We start from the raw sequence: 15,554 nt of genomic DNA, 5'->3' as shown, positions 1-15,554 counted from the left end.
GAGATAATGAAATTAGCAAAGCCATCTCTGTGGACTCTATGAAACACAGTTAAAAGAAATTATTTTCTAGGTTTTACAGTTTGGAGTTACTCTTAGGTAAATGAAGTGCCTGGTACTATATATATACATCAGTGTTCTATTCAGGAGATACTCTTCATGACCCACTAATAACTCACTTGCATAGTAGTCATTCTTGGTTTGTTTCTGTCTGCGTGTTTTCGTGTGAATTACCTTTCTTTGTGCAGCTATTTTCCAATTCTTCAATGTTTACTCAGCAGGTATAGGGAGCAATGTTATAGTTCATTCATTAATATGGTTTATGCATATTATAGTGATTTTAGGCAAAGAAATAGAAGCTACAGGATGTATTGGAAGAAATTCACATCTATTTGTCAGTTCTCTTTCTTTTCTAGAAAATGAACGTGTGAATTCTGGATGAATTCTTAAGTTCATTCTTCTCTTTTGGTGAAATTCTTCTACTAAAATATATAGATATTACTCAAATATCATACACTTTTTTTTTCTTGGCAGCTTTTGAAGAGCTTGAGAAGGCTCTAAGTATTGCCCAAAAGACAGAGGAAGCCCGGAAAAAACTGCAGACAGAAATGGATGAAAAAATTAAAGCAGTAGAAAAGGCAAGTGAAGAAGAGAGAGTAAATCTTCAGCGGGAATTAACCAGAGTCAAACAAGAGGTGGTTGAGATTATGAAGGTAAAAATTTTATTACAGTTAAGCCACTGTTGTAAAATACATCAGTATGACAGAACTCTGTTACAAAGCTTTTGCTAGTTAATAAAACCCATAAAAATTATTTTCTGTGATTAAAGATTTACTTAATGAAAAATAGAAAACTTGTCATAGATTTTTTTCTTCAGCAATTTAAATCAGTTCATTAATGGCATGTAAAAACAAATAGTATTACTCTTTACTTCACAGTATTTAATAAAATTATTTATTAGAAGTACACTTGAGATTTTAAACAGAGACAAGAAGAAGAGACAAATGGCAGGAAGCTCACACATCTCCACTAGGATCTTGGGTTTTAATCACTTTTAGCTTTTAATCATTATCCTAACTGAGTATGTGTAAATGTTTAAGAACTTGTTGCCATATTGTTTGCTGGTTAAAAGTTTCTATAATTTGCTTATCTGGTGTATATAGGTAGGAATTGCTGGAGTACTTGACATGCCTTGTGAAGCTGTAAATTTGAACACTTCTGAGTTATCTTGTGCTGACATTCATGATAGTGTTAATTTTTGTAAGAGAATACGCTGATGCTTTAAGGGGATGACTGACGTGCTTTACATTATTCTGAAAAAAAGCGTGTATGTAGGTTGTAGATAACTGTCTATGTAGAGCATTATCACTTGATTTTCTGGCTTATGAAATAAGAATATTGTAAAGCTACAAAAAAGTTCCTTTTCCAATGTGTTACCACATTTTAACTGAAAACACTAAGTTTGACTCGGAAGAAGAGTCTTAAGAAAATGTGGTGTTTCCTTTAGTACAACTATGAAAGACTTGAGAAGGAAGATGGATAACTTCAAGCTTGAAAATAAGAACTGTCAAGGCTTAAAATTAAGCATTCCAATTGATCATAACTTATTCAAAGCGAGCAAAGAGATGGTTCTAGTTTCTTCTGTCTGTTGCACTACTTTCTTATTAAGAAAAAATAGATGTTTTGTTAGTTAATATTTTGAAATCGTTTTTCTCTGACTTTGATTCTCAGAAGTCTTCAGAGGAACGAGTTGCTGAACTAGAAAAAATCCATAAAAAAGAACTGGCTACCAAAGATCGGGAGCTAAATGAGAGACTACAAGCTCAAGAAAAGGTACTTCAGGAGAAGATGAAGGCAGCTCTTGTAAGTAAACCTAAAATGCATAGAATGACATTTCTCGAAGTGTGAGTTGGGATTACAAGTCTTGGGTTGACACTGTTCCACAGTGTGAGGCCTTCTGTGCTCAAAGATAGGAGTGCTCTCCAAAAGTCAAATAGCTCAGAGACTTCAACAACATGAAAAAAAAAGCAACTGCGATGATCCAGACTGAATAATGATAAGTTATCACTATCAGTGCTCACTAACAGCTGTATCTTATGGAAACTATTTTCTTTTTTGAAAATTGTTTAGACTTGCTTTTTTAATATCTTCCTGTGGATCATTGGCAGTCAGCCCCAGCAACTAGAGTAAAAGAAGTACAAAAAAATGAGGCTGTTTGAAAGGTGTTTGTATAGTTATGTCTGGTTGTATTGTGTTATGTGAACTGGGTTAACTATTCATAGTGTTTGACATCAGAAAAAGAATTTTCTTCGAGATCAGACTTTGAAGAATTGTTGGAATTCTTTGCACTTTTTCATGAACTGTAATCCACTATAGATAATAATGTAATTTTGCCTGAATAGTTGATATATATGTAACATATATGTATATATATCACCTATATATACTGTTACAAATAATGGATTGGTTTTTGTACCTCTCCATGATGGATAGTAATTAGGACCGAGAGAGTTCAACAGCCCTGTCCCGAGTATGTTTTTCTACCTGTTTCACAGATTGCTTCCTTAATTGTAAGAAACAGAAGCTTAAAAATATATTAGCAGTGGAATCAAGTGAGAATAGACTTCATTCCTCTCAAATGTTATTCTCAATTAATAGTGGTAAACAAACCAAAATAGAAGGCTTGATTGCATTATGTTTTTCATGCAAACACAAATGGTTTCTAAGTTACAAAGGAAGTGATTTATTAAAATTATGTTTTCACAGATCAAATACAAACTCCATGTGTTTTTCTGTAGAAAATAAAGTTGATTAGTATATGACTCCTATTAACTGACTGAAAATATCCTATCATAATGTTCTTGAAGGTGTGATGACTACATTTACAGTTTATTGTTTTGTTGTACTTCTTCATGAAGGAAAAAAATCAGAATGAGTGCTTAAAAGCCCTTCAAGAGCAAGAGCAGCAAGAATCCCTAGCCTTAGAAGAATTAGAGCTGCAGAAGAAAGCCATACAGTCTGAGTGTGACAAGAAAGTTCAGAACATGCATCAAGAAGTAGAGGCTTGTAGAACTGTGAGTAAAGATTCCAAAAGACTAAGCATTTACAAGTATGTGTTTAACTGTGACAAGTTTACAAATGGTGATTTATTGTGATTGAGTTTTGTGGGATTAATGTGATAAAAGTTTAATGTATTGCCATGCTATTCTGCAGCCCCTAGTTTTTTATAAGATTAGGTGGCAAAATATAGAAATACATTTACTTTACACCATGGTGTGGATATGCATTTATATCCATCTATGTAATTTTTCGGTATGTTATAAAGAGGAGTTAAATTTCAGGCTGTTTAATTTCTGGGTACTGCTTCCTTACAAATGCTAAATATAAGGATACTTTAGTAGAAGTACAAACGAATGTTTGAGATCACTTTAAAAAAATCAGCAGCAAGGGTATCAGTAAAAACCAGGTTTAGTATTAAGTGACAGCACAACAAAGTTCATTGGCAAGATTCAGTTTACTACTTACAGGATAGTTAAAGCACACTAGGGGAAAACAAGCAACAAGAAAACCAAACAAAATCCAGGCAATCAAACAGAAATGAACTGAGAACTATCTAGGGGCTGAGTGTGTGTGTCTGTGTGTGTGTCTGTGTGCGTGTGTGTATGTGTATGTCTCTATGTGTGTATGTTTAGGTGCATGTGACAAAAGGACAGTGAAAGCACAGATGTAAAGGAATATGGCCTAAAAGTTTAACAGTACTCAAACTTAAGAGTACTTTAACTTAAATTATACCTAACACCTAACAGTTTAACAAAGGAATAACACTTAACTTATACCTAACTCAACTTATAACCTTACCTTAACTATTTAACACTGGAATAATATTTAACAGCAGTTAATCTATAAGTTAAAATTAGCAATTTAGCAAAGAAAACACTTAGCAGCATTTCACTTAGCTTATAACTTAATGACTTAATCTTACTAAAAGTCTGACTTACATAGATACCTAAGGTGCCTAAAAATATGAGAAAGCAGCATTTCTCCTACCTTTCCTATAGTGTATGCTCATGTGTATGCACACAGACATAAAGAGTTAGTGCAAGCAAGGTGCCTGAGAAAAATTCCCCTTGAAGGTAAGTGAAATACTCATCTTGGATGCCTTTGCATCTCCCCAATGAGTAAAGGGTTGAGCATCAAGTATTTGTCATTTTTTGTCAATCCTCCGAGTACAAAAGTCTTGAGAGTTTGCTAGTTCTGACAGGGAGGCTGCTGAGGGAGGCTCAGAGGGAGGCTGCTGATTGCAGCCTTCTGTGGTCCAGGAGAGCTCATTTTGGACTGTTGTTTACAGGATCTCTAGAGAGTGGGCTTTAGTCATAACAGTGTTTCATCCTGGCCACAGTTTGTGTTGGCACTTTCTTTGAAAGTGTGAGAACAGGGATGTTATGCCATTCAGGCAAGAAAATAGTTTCCAGTGGTGTTCATAAGGAAAACCTGAGCTTGTTAGACAGCAGCAATTCCTGAGACTAGACAGGGTTTCTGATAAGCCTGGGAAGAGCTGAGTACAGGTGCTGTTTTTTCAAGGCTGAGGCCTAATGAGCATTTCTCAGATATCAGTGCAACCTGAAAAGGAGGGAGGAATCCACCACCACAGTAAGCAAAAAGATTTGTTTGAATTTTTGAAATGTCCTTTGCTTTATGTAATGAGTAAGACTGTATTATCTGCTAATGCAAGTTTGTACATTATTTGACCACTCCCAGATACTAGTTTGGAAGTTTTGCCTATAGAAGCATTAAAGCTCTACAGCAGCATTTCCATGGGAGGTAGAATTACGATAAATCAGTAGGCAGGTACAAAACTCCATATTACTGTTGTAAATTTCCTATATTTTTCGTCCTATATGTTGGTACTTTAGTTTAGGAAGAAAATGCGACCATACCTCTCATAAATATCACACGACTTACTTTATTTGAACTAGTTACATTGTTTTCAAGTTTTTATGTTTATTTTCACTGCAGTGAAATAGAATGTTTTTATTAATTAACTAACTGTCCACTATGAAAGCAAAAGTGAGAACAAGCCAGATGAATGAAAGGCTTATAGAAGAAGTTAACATTCACTAAAAATAATGGAATAAGTGACCTGTAGTTATGTGAAAGATAAGTTTTTAAAAAATTTAATCAAATTGTTACCTTTTGAATATTCATATTCTTTTAAATTTGTGTTCTAACAGAGGATTCTTGAACTGGAAAGCTGTCTTGCAAAGTATTTGCAAGATGACAGAAAGCAGTCAGAGGAATTAAATACTCTTATAGAGTCTGAAAAAAACCAGCACAGTAAGGAAATCAATGACATAGTTGAGAAACACAATAAAGAACTAGAGAACATGAAACAACAGCAAGAAAAGCTTTGGACAGAAAAACTTGAAATTTTAAAGCAACAACATAAAACTGAAATAGAAAAAATAAGAGAGAAACAACAAGAAGAGATACAAGCAATTTTGAAAGAAAAAGAAACAATTTTCTGTGCGCACATAGAGGAGATGAATGAAAAAACATTAGAAAAACTTGATGTGAAACAAACAGAATTAGAAGCACTGTCTTCTGAGCTATCAGAAGCACTAAAAATACGTCATGATTTAGAACAAGAGCTCTCAGAATTAAATAGTAATGTGTGTGAAGCAAAGCAAGAATTGAAAGGAAAGTTGGAAGAAGAGAGGAAACGTCACAAAGAAGTGATTGAAACAATGTTAAAAGAGCATGAAATGTCAATTCAAAGTGTTGAGAAGGTACTCAAAGAGGAGCTCAACAAACTCAAACAGTCACTGGAGGAGAAAGACAAACATTTAGAGGCGTTAAAAGCACAGGAACGGAAAATGAAAGAATCTGCAGAAAGATCTGAAGCTGAACTTTTGCAAATGTCTGTAAAACTAGAGGAGCAAAGCAATGAAAATACACAGAAAGTAACCACTATAACACAACAATATGAATGTCAACTGAAGGACCTAGAAAGAAAGGCTGATGAGATGATGGTAAGTCTGACTGAAAAGGAAAATGAAATGGAGCACGTGAAGAAGTTACAGAACAAGCAAATGGAAGAGCTTAAACAGAAACTGTTAGCTGCAGAGGAGAGAATTAGTGCTATACAAGGAGAGTATGAAAGTAAACTGAAATGTCAGGAGAAGAAAGTGGAGAAAATGAAACAGAAATCAAAAGATATGCAGGAAACTTTCCAAAATAAACTTGCTGAGCAGGAAGCTAAACTAAAAAAAGAGCTTGAAAACAAGCAGTTGGAATTCAGTCAGAAAGAGAGTGAATTCAATACTAAAATTTTGGAAATGGCACATGCCAGCTCATCTGGAATCAATGATGCAGTGTCAAAATTGGAATCTAATCAGAAAGAGCAACTAGACAGTCTTGCTGAGGACCACAGGAGGAAATTGGAAGAAGTAATCCAAATTTGGGAAAAGAAACTTAATCAGCAGATTGAAGAGCTCAAGGAAAAACATGATATGGAACTGCAAGAGAAAGAGCAGGAAGTTGGAGACCTGAAACAGAAGCTTTTCATCTTCAGTGCTGAAAAGGAGGACTCCAGAGCAGAAATAATCCAACTGAAGGAAGAACAAGTGAAAAGGGAGGAGTGCCTGAAGGAATTGCAAGAACAGCTGAGGCAGTCAGTGGCTAAGGTGAATGCTTTGTCAGATAAGGAAAGTGACCTGAAAACACAGTTGGAAAAATTGGAAAGTGATCTTAAACAGTCCCTGAAACAGCAGACAGGACTTCAGGAACAGCTCAGTAAACAGAAAGGAGTTGAAGAAAAGGACAAAGCCAAAATTACTGAGTTGGCTGATACACTGAGAACCCTTGAAGAGAAACTCCAAACTGTGCAATCTTCTCAGTATAAAGATAATGAAAATTATGAGAAAAAAATAGAGGCAATTCGGCTAAAGGAAATTGAGTTTAAAAAGTTGTCAAGAGAACTTAAAGCCCAGATAGATGCTTGTAAGAATGCTAAAGCTGCATTTCAAACGAAGACCAATGAATTCATTGAAAAATGTAGTGAAAAAATTGACATAGTAACATGTCAAATTGCAGACTGTGAGCGCCAAACTGCAAAAGTTAAAGAAGCAATATTAATCAAAACAAGTAAGATAACTGAACTAGAAGCTCAAATAAGAGAAATAACAGAGCAATATTCTGCTGCTACAACTTCTTTGCAAAAGTCAATGCAAGAACTGCAGGAGAAGGAAAATTTAATTATGTCCATGAGAGCTGATATTGAAGAACTTGTAACAGAAAAGGAACGATTGCAAAAAGAGGGAGGACATCAACAGCAAGCAGCATCAGAGAAAGAAAGTTGCATAACACAGCTGAGGAAAGAGTTATCTGAAAATATTAATGCTGTCACATCAATGAGGGAAGAACTCCAAGAAAAACAATCTGAAGTGTCTGCTCTCAACAAAACAGTTACTGACCTTAATGTTAGACTTGAAAGCACAGTAAGTTTAACAGAGAAGGAAGCAGTCATATCTCTCTTAAGCAAACAACATCAAGAGGATCGGTTGCAGTTGTTAAGTCAAGTAGAAGAGTTATCATCCAGAGTTGAGATGCTGAGTCAAGAAAAAGCATCAGCTCTTGATCAGATAGATCATTTCACAGCGCAGCTGTCAGAGTGGAAGATGAAAGCAGAAACCAGGTTTACACAAAATCATGCTACTATCAAAGATTTGCAGAGCAAACTTGAATTAAGCAATGCTGAAGCCAATAAAAAAGATGAAGAGCTAAATAAACTGAAGGAACAGCTGGCTAAACAAAGCAGGAATCTTGATAGTTTAAAAAGTGAATTGGAACAAAAGCAAAACAGGAGAGAAAAGGAAGAAAATCAGTTAACCTCAAAGTTAAAAAAACAAGCAGCAAAAATTGCTGAACTAGAAAAAGACATTGCTCAGAAAACTTTAGAAAATGATTCCTTGGTGGAGGAACTTAACAAGTGTAATGAACAAAAAAACACAGAGAAAAAAGAAATAGCTTGGCAACTCCATCAGGCAGAGAAGGTGGCTTTTGAAAAGGAAAATAGAGTTAAGAAGGCTGAAGAAAAAGTGCTTAATCTTGAGAAGCAAATAGGTTCACTGAAAGCTGATTTTGAAGCAAAAGAGAAGGAATTTGATGAAATGAAGTCAGTGATACTTAAAAGGAAAGAGGAAGAACTGAAAGAATTAGAAGAGAGACTGAATGCAGAGAACAGCACAAAGTTGGCCGATCTGAAAAAGAAGGCAGAGCAAAAAATAGGTTCTATTAGAAAGCAATTACTGTCTCAGGTGGAAGAAAAGGAACAGCAATTTAAGCAAGATATGCAGGATCAATTAAGAAAGTTGAAGCAGAAAGTACAGGAGAGAGAAGCCAAAATTGAATCCTTAGAAGAAAAAATAAAGTCAATAGGAGATTCCACAGAATTAGAGAAGGACATGCTGGAAAAAGTAGAGAGTTTAAAAGCTGCTGTAGAACAAGAAAAAAATAACTTACTTGAGAGTGTCCAACAGACATACAAAGAGAAAATGCAGGTATTAGAGAAGGGCTTAACCGAAAAAGATGCATTGTTAGAGAAGCTGGAGAAGGAACAACGGGAGAGTAATGACTGTCATCTAGAACTGCAAAAGAAACAGAAAGAACTCCTTAAAAAACTAGAATGTGTTGAGAAGAGCCATCAGGAAGAGCAGGTTAGAACCAAAAGTCTCAGGAAAGAACTTGAGGAGCAAACCAAAAAATATTCATTGTTAGTGGATGAGCATGCTTGTTGTAGTGGTGTTTTAGCAAGCAGTAGGGAAGAATTGAAAGTTAAAGAACAAAAATATCTTGATATGGAGAATATGATTGGAGATTTACAGAAAAAAATACAGGAAAATGAGGCAGGCAGTCAGTCATTAGAACAGAAGATAAAAGAGTTAGAAAATAATATAGTGAAGAAAAATGAAGTGCATAAGATTGAGATGGAGGATATGAGTTTAAGATATGAAGAAAAGCTAAAATGTCTACAAGAACAATTGGGTGAAAGAAATGACAGTCTTAAAGCTTTTGAGGAAAATGCTGAAGAAAAGGCCAGATCTGTTTTGGAGCTGCAGAAGTTACTAGTTGATATGCAAAACCAGCAGAAGGACTTACAGACTAAACTGGAGGAGACTGAGCAGGAGAAACAGAAATTATGCAAAGAGGTGAATAATCTTCAAAAAGACATGCGTACTCTGCGAAAGGAACATCAGCAAGAGCTTGACATAGTAAAGAAGGAGTCCCTAGAGGAAATGGAGCAGAAAATCAGGTAAATTCTTTGTTCCTGTTTGTGTTACCATTTCTGTGTTTTATCTCTAGCCACTAAAACCTCGAGAATACTTTTCTAAAGCTCAGTTTGTAATAGGGAAATAATGAGTGATATTTTTCTTAAGTTGTTCTAAATAGACTTAGAGAAACAGAAAGAAAAATAGTTTGACATGTGTCAGAGTAATACCATTTCTGACCTGTTTCAATGATGGTAATTTTCAACATTGCTGAAGCATATAATATAATTCTATTTTTCTCGAACAGGAAACAAACTTAGTACTGAGAGCTTGATGTTCAGATAATATCAGTAATTGTTCATACATACTGCACGAAATGTGGTGTACTGCTCAGCACTCTTAATAGTTTCTCAAGCAATTCTAAAACTTCCCTAAAAGTACTTTTTATGACATATTCTTTTCTTCCAGCTCTTCAGCTTCCTCAGCAAAAGCACCATATCTTTGAAAGGGTTCAGTTCTGGGTTGTTTTTAAATGAAACACCTATGCCTACCAGGTGAATTAGGAGAGGAAGAAAAAGCCTCCCTGAATATCACAGAATAATTCAAAATCACCCCATTCTAAAATAGTTCTGAAGGAATTCCCACATCTCTTGCCTTGCCTTGTGTTTTCACACACTCTTTAAACATTTCCTTGCTGTATGTTTTGACATTTTTGAACAGATCTGAACAAGAAGACATTGAGTTAAAGCACAACTCTGCCCTAAAGCAGTTAATAAGAGAGTTCAATACTCAGCTGGCTCAAAAAGAGAGAGAATTGGAAACAGCAGTAAAAGAGACAATCAGTAAGTGAAATATTAATATAAACGTAATCAGTAAAATAGTCAGAGGACCAAATCTTGAGTTATTGTTTTGGGGGAGAGATTTTGTCTGTGACTGTGATAAACACAACAGGTGTTTTAGGGATGTCTAGAGAAGTTACGGAAAGAACTTCTCTTGCTCAGGAAGTTACTTAAATACTAATTGTAGTACAATTAGGAAAATGCATATGTAGCTGTTCTGCAGGATGGATCTTTGATCTAGCACTCTTTATGTCTGCCATGGCAAGAGTTACCCATGATAGCCATAGGTACCTATTTTCTGTCATACATAGAAAAGAAAATGAGAGGAAAATTTTGAAAATGAAAGTGCACTGGTAAGTTTCCATTGCAATGCTACTTTGTCTCCAGTAGCACAAATTTTAATGATACATAACAATAACTTTATTCTGTTGTTGAATATAAGGCACCTGGAGAGTGCCTTTTAGAGAAACTTAGATCCATCTGAGAATCAGAATTGCATTTTCTTAGCTGCGTCTTGCAGACTTCATTCACTAACCACTAACAGGTACCAACTGGGTATGATGTCTGATTGTAGCACAGTGTGGTTATAGCTAGAGTACAACATATTTCATCTTCTCGGTCTTTTTTTTGTAGGTAAAGCCCAGGAGGTAGAACATGAATTGATAGAAAATCATCACATAGAGACAACACAGTTGCAAAAAAAAATTGTTGAAAAAGATGATGATTTAAAAAGAACTGTGAAAAAATATGAAGAAATACTTGAGGTAACTTTTTGAAAAGTGATATGACTACATAAATTTCAAAATAACTCTCTTTTGATTGCATATCTAGACAGAAAACTAGTTCTTTCTAGTAAACTACTTGAATTACACTTGATATGTCTGGTAACCCAGCTTGCAATTAAAATATTTGTTTCTGTGGGCATTTGTTTCTGTGGGCATGAAAAAATATCAGAAATTAAGCCCTAACTCTGATCATTCTAATAAAAATTAGATGGGTAAGTCCTCACATCCTTGTGCAGTTTGTGTGCCAGAGTGGAATGACAAAACTGAGTGACATTTAAGCTTTTACTAGGGTTGTAGTGGTGATGGTTATGTGTTGTTTTTTATAAGGATTAAGTAGTGTTTATGGAGCAGTCTCACTCTCTCCTTCCTCTGATGCCCTGCTGAGATTGGTGCCATAGCCCTTAAAGTAAGATTCTGTTCCATGCAGGGTCCAGTGTGTTTGTGTAGTTTGTATGCTAGTAAGGATTTTTTTTGTTTGTTTGTAATTAACAGATTTTCTGCATGATATTTGCAGATAGACATAATTTTTCACTAGTAGCATTTCAGCCAGAAGTTACCAGCCAATTTCAGTTTAAGAACACTTCACCAAGGATGCCTCCTTTTTTAGACAAGTAAATTGTCCCGGTACTGCCTGTATGTGTCGAAAAGATTAAATGGTTTTCAGTGCTAGAATTTACATCTTATCGGAATGCAGGCTTTAACTTTGTTAATCTTAGTCCTCTTTACAGAAACAGTGTTATAAAAGAGACTGTTCCATGAATAGATCCAGCAGTAATTGATGTAAGTGGACTGTTTGTGATCAGTTACCAGTCCACAGATCTAGGTACTTCACATTACTGAGTGCTTCATACTAAAAATTTCAAACATATAAGCAGGCTGGTGTGTATCACTCTGATTTTTGAACTTCTGGCAGGATGAATAGTGTTAGCAGAGTTTTAGATTTAGAGTCCCCTTCTTTTATTTCCTAATTTAGGAAATTTGATTGATGTAAAAAAACCCAAGGTTGTTTCTTTGGGAGGTTGTGGGCTTTTTTGTTTGTTTGTTTTGGTGGTGGGGTTTTGTTTGTTTTGTGTGTTTTTGTGTTGTTTGTTTTGTTTGGGGTGGGTTTTGTTTGCTTGTTGTTTGTTCGTTTGTTTTAGGGTTTGTTTGGTTTTTGGTTTTGTTGGTTTGGGGTTTGTGTGTGTGGTTTTTGTTTATTTGTTTGTGGTTTTTGTTTTGTTTTGTGGGGGTTTTTTTGTAACATAGGCCTAAATTCTGCATTTCTGGAGGATTTACATTTTTCTTACCTCAGTGTGCCGTGTGTTGCCATTCAGATCTTTACTTTGTAGGCCCAGATAGGTATGTTATTTCAACTCATGCAGGTCTAATTCCTCTATGTTTCCTGGTCCTTTCATCCTTAATATCAGAAACAAGCATGATGTAGTCTTTGTATGATTTTGAAAGTTTGGCTAATTTGACTTGTCAAGTTGGACTTCAGCAGTTGGAGGACACTGTCATTTTTTTGCATCTCATTGATGATGGCAGTGACAGTTACCTGGAACTGAACTAAACTTTGTTTAGTTTGATATTTTAAATTACAGAATACATAGGTATTCTGTATATCTATCTTTCATAGGTATATGGGTGAATGTTTTATTTCTGTTATTTCAGGGAATTTAAAAATAATTTAGAGGTATTTTTCCTGAAAGTAGTAGTGCAAGCATCTCAAAAGTTGAGAAATATTTGTGTTAAATTGAATGTAAATCATGTTCATTGACATCTCTGATAGAAAGAGGAACAATATAGGAATAGAATAGAATAGGAAATAGATTTAGCCTAAAGTTACCAGTTATTACCCCACTTACACTTCAGTTGGGTTATGATGCATTTGAGAAACTTTATATCGTGCAGAGAAGTTTGTCTTAAATAGTAAGAATAGGAAGCAAAAATAAAGCCAGTTGCAAGACTGAATCTTGCTGGTATAACTTTGTTGCTCTGTGTTGCATTTTAAACATGGTTGATGCTAAAAATTATCTAACTTGATTTATCTAACTTATCCTCGAAGATAAGCAAGAATTGTTGTCTGTTGATCTTAATATGATTTACCTGTGAAGTGCTCCATTTTTCTTTATGTGTTATTTTCTTTCATGAAAACTTTCATCACATAAGATTTCATGAAAGCCTCCCTAACTAAAGGATTTTTAGATCGGCATAGCCTCTAATTTGGAGCTAAATATTTTTCTTTTTTTGAGAAAAATCGAATGCAGTTTTCCAGCTAGTTTATTTTAAGCCTAACTGTGAGCTAAAAAGAAAATACCTAACTTCAGTTGTGTCCTTTCATTTGTTGTAATGACTTCCATAAGAGTACAGGGTAGGCTTTCTGATTAAGATTTGGGAAATTATAACTTTTTTGAAGTCTAGTCTATAACTGTAATTAAATTTAAATAGCATGTAGTTTCTTTTCAGAGTATGCCAGGTATTATATAGAACAATAAGTTCTTACTGTAAATACAGATCAGTAGCATGTTGGAAGCCCACCTGATCATTAATAATTTCAAATTTAAAATAATAATCTCCCTTTAGGGGTTTATCCAAATAATTGCTCACAAGTGTGTCCCTTTTACAAAAGTACCGTTCATAATTTTGAATTTAATTTCTTTTCAGCCTTTTATAACTAAGAAGTACATTCAATTGTGATTTATTTAATTAAACAGTTGTGTACAAATTGTAAAATTTTAGATTCTTGATGGACAAAAAAAAATCAAAAAATCTGCAAAAGCCAAAACAACAACCATCACTATCCCTGAATATGCCAGGTATTGAGGATTTTTAACCTAGGCAGTATAACCTATAAACCTATAATCAGTAAAACCGATAATCTATAAAAAAAGAAAAAAAATTCTTAGAAACAATTAGTTGTTGATGCATTTCTGAGAGCATAGAAAAATCATGAGAATGAAGAGAGGCAACATTGTTTGGAGGTCATGATGTTTGAGCAAGTTTTTTCCTTGAGCATGTATATTTTTTAAACTTTGAGGCTGTAAAAATTGCTCAGATACCGTGTCTTCTCATTTTTTGTGGGTAGATTTGCTTTATTTCTTTTTGGTGATGCATTCTGGACTGAGGGGCTGCATGGGGAAGGTGTTCTTTTCTTAAGTCATTTGCAAAGAACATCTTAAAAATTGGTCTTAGAGGAAAATATTTTTTTTATTAGTAATGGCATACTGTAAGTCTCTTAAAGCCTAGATCAGCTTTCTTGTCCTACACTTACTTTTCCAGAGAGTATTCGGTATCATTATAATTTGTACTCCTGAGAATTGTGAATAGAACAAAATTTCTGTCAGCAGTTCTGGATTTGTTACAGTTAATTAATTGTATAATTTGACTTGAAGTACTACTGTGTTAGTAAAGCCATCAGCTGACTGACTGCCCTGTACGCATGAGTGTACATGCCCAGTAGCATGAGTGAAACTAGGGTTTTAGTTTTGTTCAGCAACAGAGACATGCAATAAGAATTGGAGTGCTATTTTATAAGGTCCCTAACATATTCTCTCACAAAAAGACCAGAGGGGACACAATTTTTAAAAATACTTGGTTTTGCAAAGTGCCATATAGATGGATTAATTTCCTAGCATTTAGGTCATTGTGTTTTTCTCCTGTAGAGGAAAAGTTAATTTCCTCCCTACCAGTCTTGTTACTGCTTCTTTCCTCCACATTGAATACTGCCTTACAAACCCTTGAGAACGGGAAATTGTTGGCCATTGTTTTGGAAAATGTGCTTAAAACTGCTTTAGTAATATCCTTGTGAGAGTGGCTGAGGAAAGGATTTAGGTCCTTGTCACTTCCACAATATAGGAATTAATTCTGTGTCATCGTCTACCCCTTACATGAAGGTTATGACCTTCATGCACTTACTGGATTATACTCAAATGCTGTTTTAGTGCCCAAGAGAAATAGATTCTTTCTGGAATTAAAAAAAAAAGGTAAATGTAATCATAACTATGTAATCTTTATTTTTGGAGGCCTACAAAGTCATGTTAAGCACCAATTCTTTCTCTTGGTCTATTCTGTAGGTCTTGCATATCTAGCTTTTACACAAATATCAAGCATATCCTTTCTGTGTATTGTATAATGTTTGTTGATTGCCTTATGTCCACCATAAAGTTTCAAATAGTTAGATGATTAATTGTATAAGTAATTTTTTGCCTGTATTTTGAAGTCTCGTGAAGAAGAGATGACAGCAAAAGTTCATGAGTTGCAGGCACAGCTGGAGGACTTGCAGAAGGAATACAAACAAAGGATTGCGGAAGAGGAACATTCCATCAGTGAAAAAGTGAGCTGGCACTGACTTTTTTTTTTATATCTCTAAGTGTGAAATTCTTGGTCCACATGAAATTCTATAGTTGATTCCTAATTATACTTCATTTATATATCTGGCCTTCACTTTCACAAAATTAATCTCTTTAGAATCTGCAATATTTGCTACTACCTTTTTAATTGATATGTTGAAAAATCCAGTTCTGTTGTTATTATTAAGGGAGGGGTTTTTGTCCTCTTTATGTGTTTATGTCGATTTTACTGGAAGCCCTTTAGAAGGAAAGAAAATCCCATTAAGTAATTTTAGAGTGATTTTTTTTTAAATTCGCATTTCAGAGGTGGCTGAAGTAGTGCCTGAATATATCAATTAC

The 15,554-nt window shown here is 34.7% G+C and overlaps 1 protein-coding gene across 6 annotated transcripts in view; it reads left to right on the top strand.

Annotated features, from left to right (window-relative positions):
• GOLGA4 (golgin A4) overlaps window positions 1-15,554 on the top strand; it is a 77,732-nt gene that overhangs the window by 47,816 nt on the left and 14,362 nt on the right. For all 6 annotated transcript variants that reach the window (XR_010081265.1, XR_010081268.1, XR_010081267.1 and 3 more), the window contains 7 exons: window positions 532-710; window positions 1,729-1,860; window positions 2,916-3,071; window positions 5,229-9,307; window positions 9,984-10,105; window positions 10,736-10,866; window positions 15,086-15,199. Coding sequence is in view for 2 of the 6 variants with exons in the window: in XM_063405002.1 (XP_063261072.1) it covers window positions 532-710; window positions 1,729-1,860; window positions 2,916-3,071; window positions 5,229-9,307; window positions 9,984-10,105; window positions 10,736-10,866; window positions 15,086-15,199 (4,913 nt within the window). In the remaining 4 variants the exon portion in view is untranslated. The remainder of the gene's footprint in view (window positions 1-531; window positions 711-1,728; window positions 1,861-2,915; window positions 3,072-5,228; window positions 9,308-9,983; window positions 10,106-10,735; window positions 10,867-15,085; window positions 15,200-15,554) is intronic.

The sequence above is a fragment of the Prinia subflava genome, chromosome 1 (genome assembly GCF_021018805.1).
Source record: "Prinia subflava isolate CZ2003 ecotype Zambia chromosome 1, Cam_Psub_1.2, whole genome shotgun sequence".
Classification (NCBI taxonomy): Eukaryota; Metazoa; Chordata; class Aves; order Passeriformes; family Cisticolidae; genus Prinia; species Prinia subflava.
This window is presented reverse-complemented; position numbering and strand designations above follow the sequence as displayed.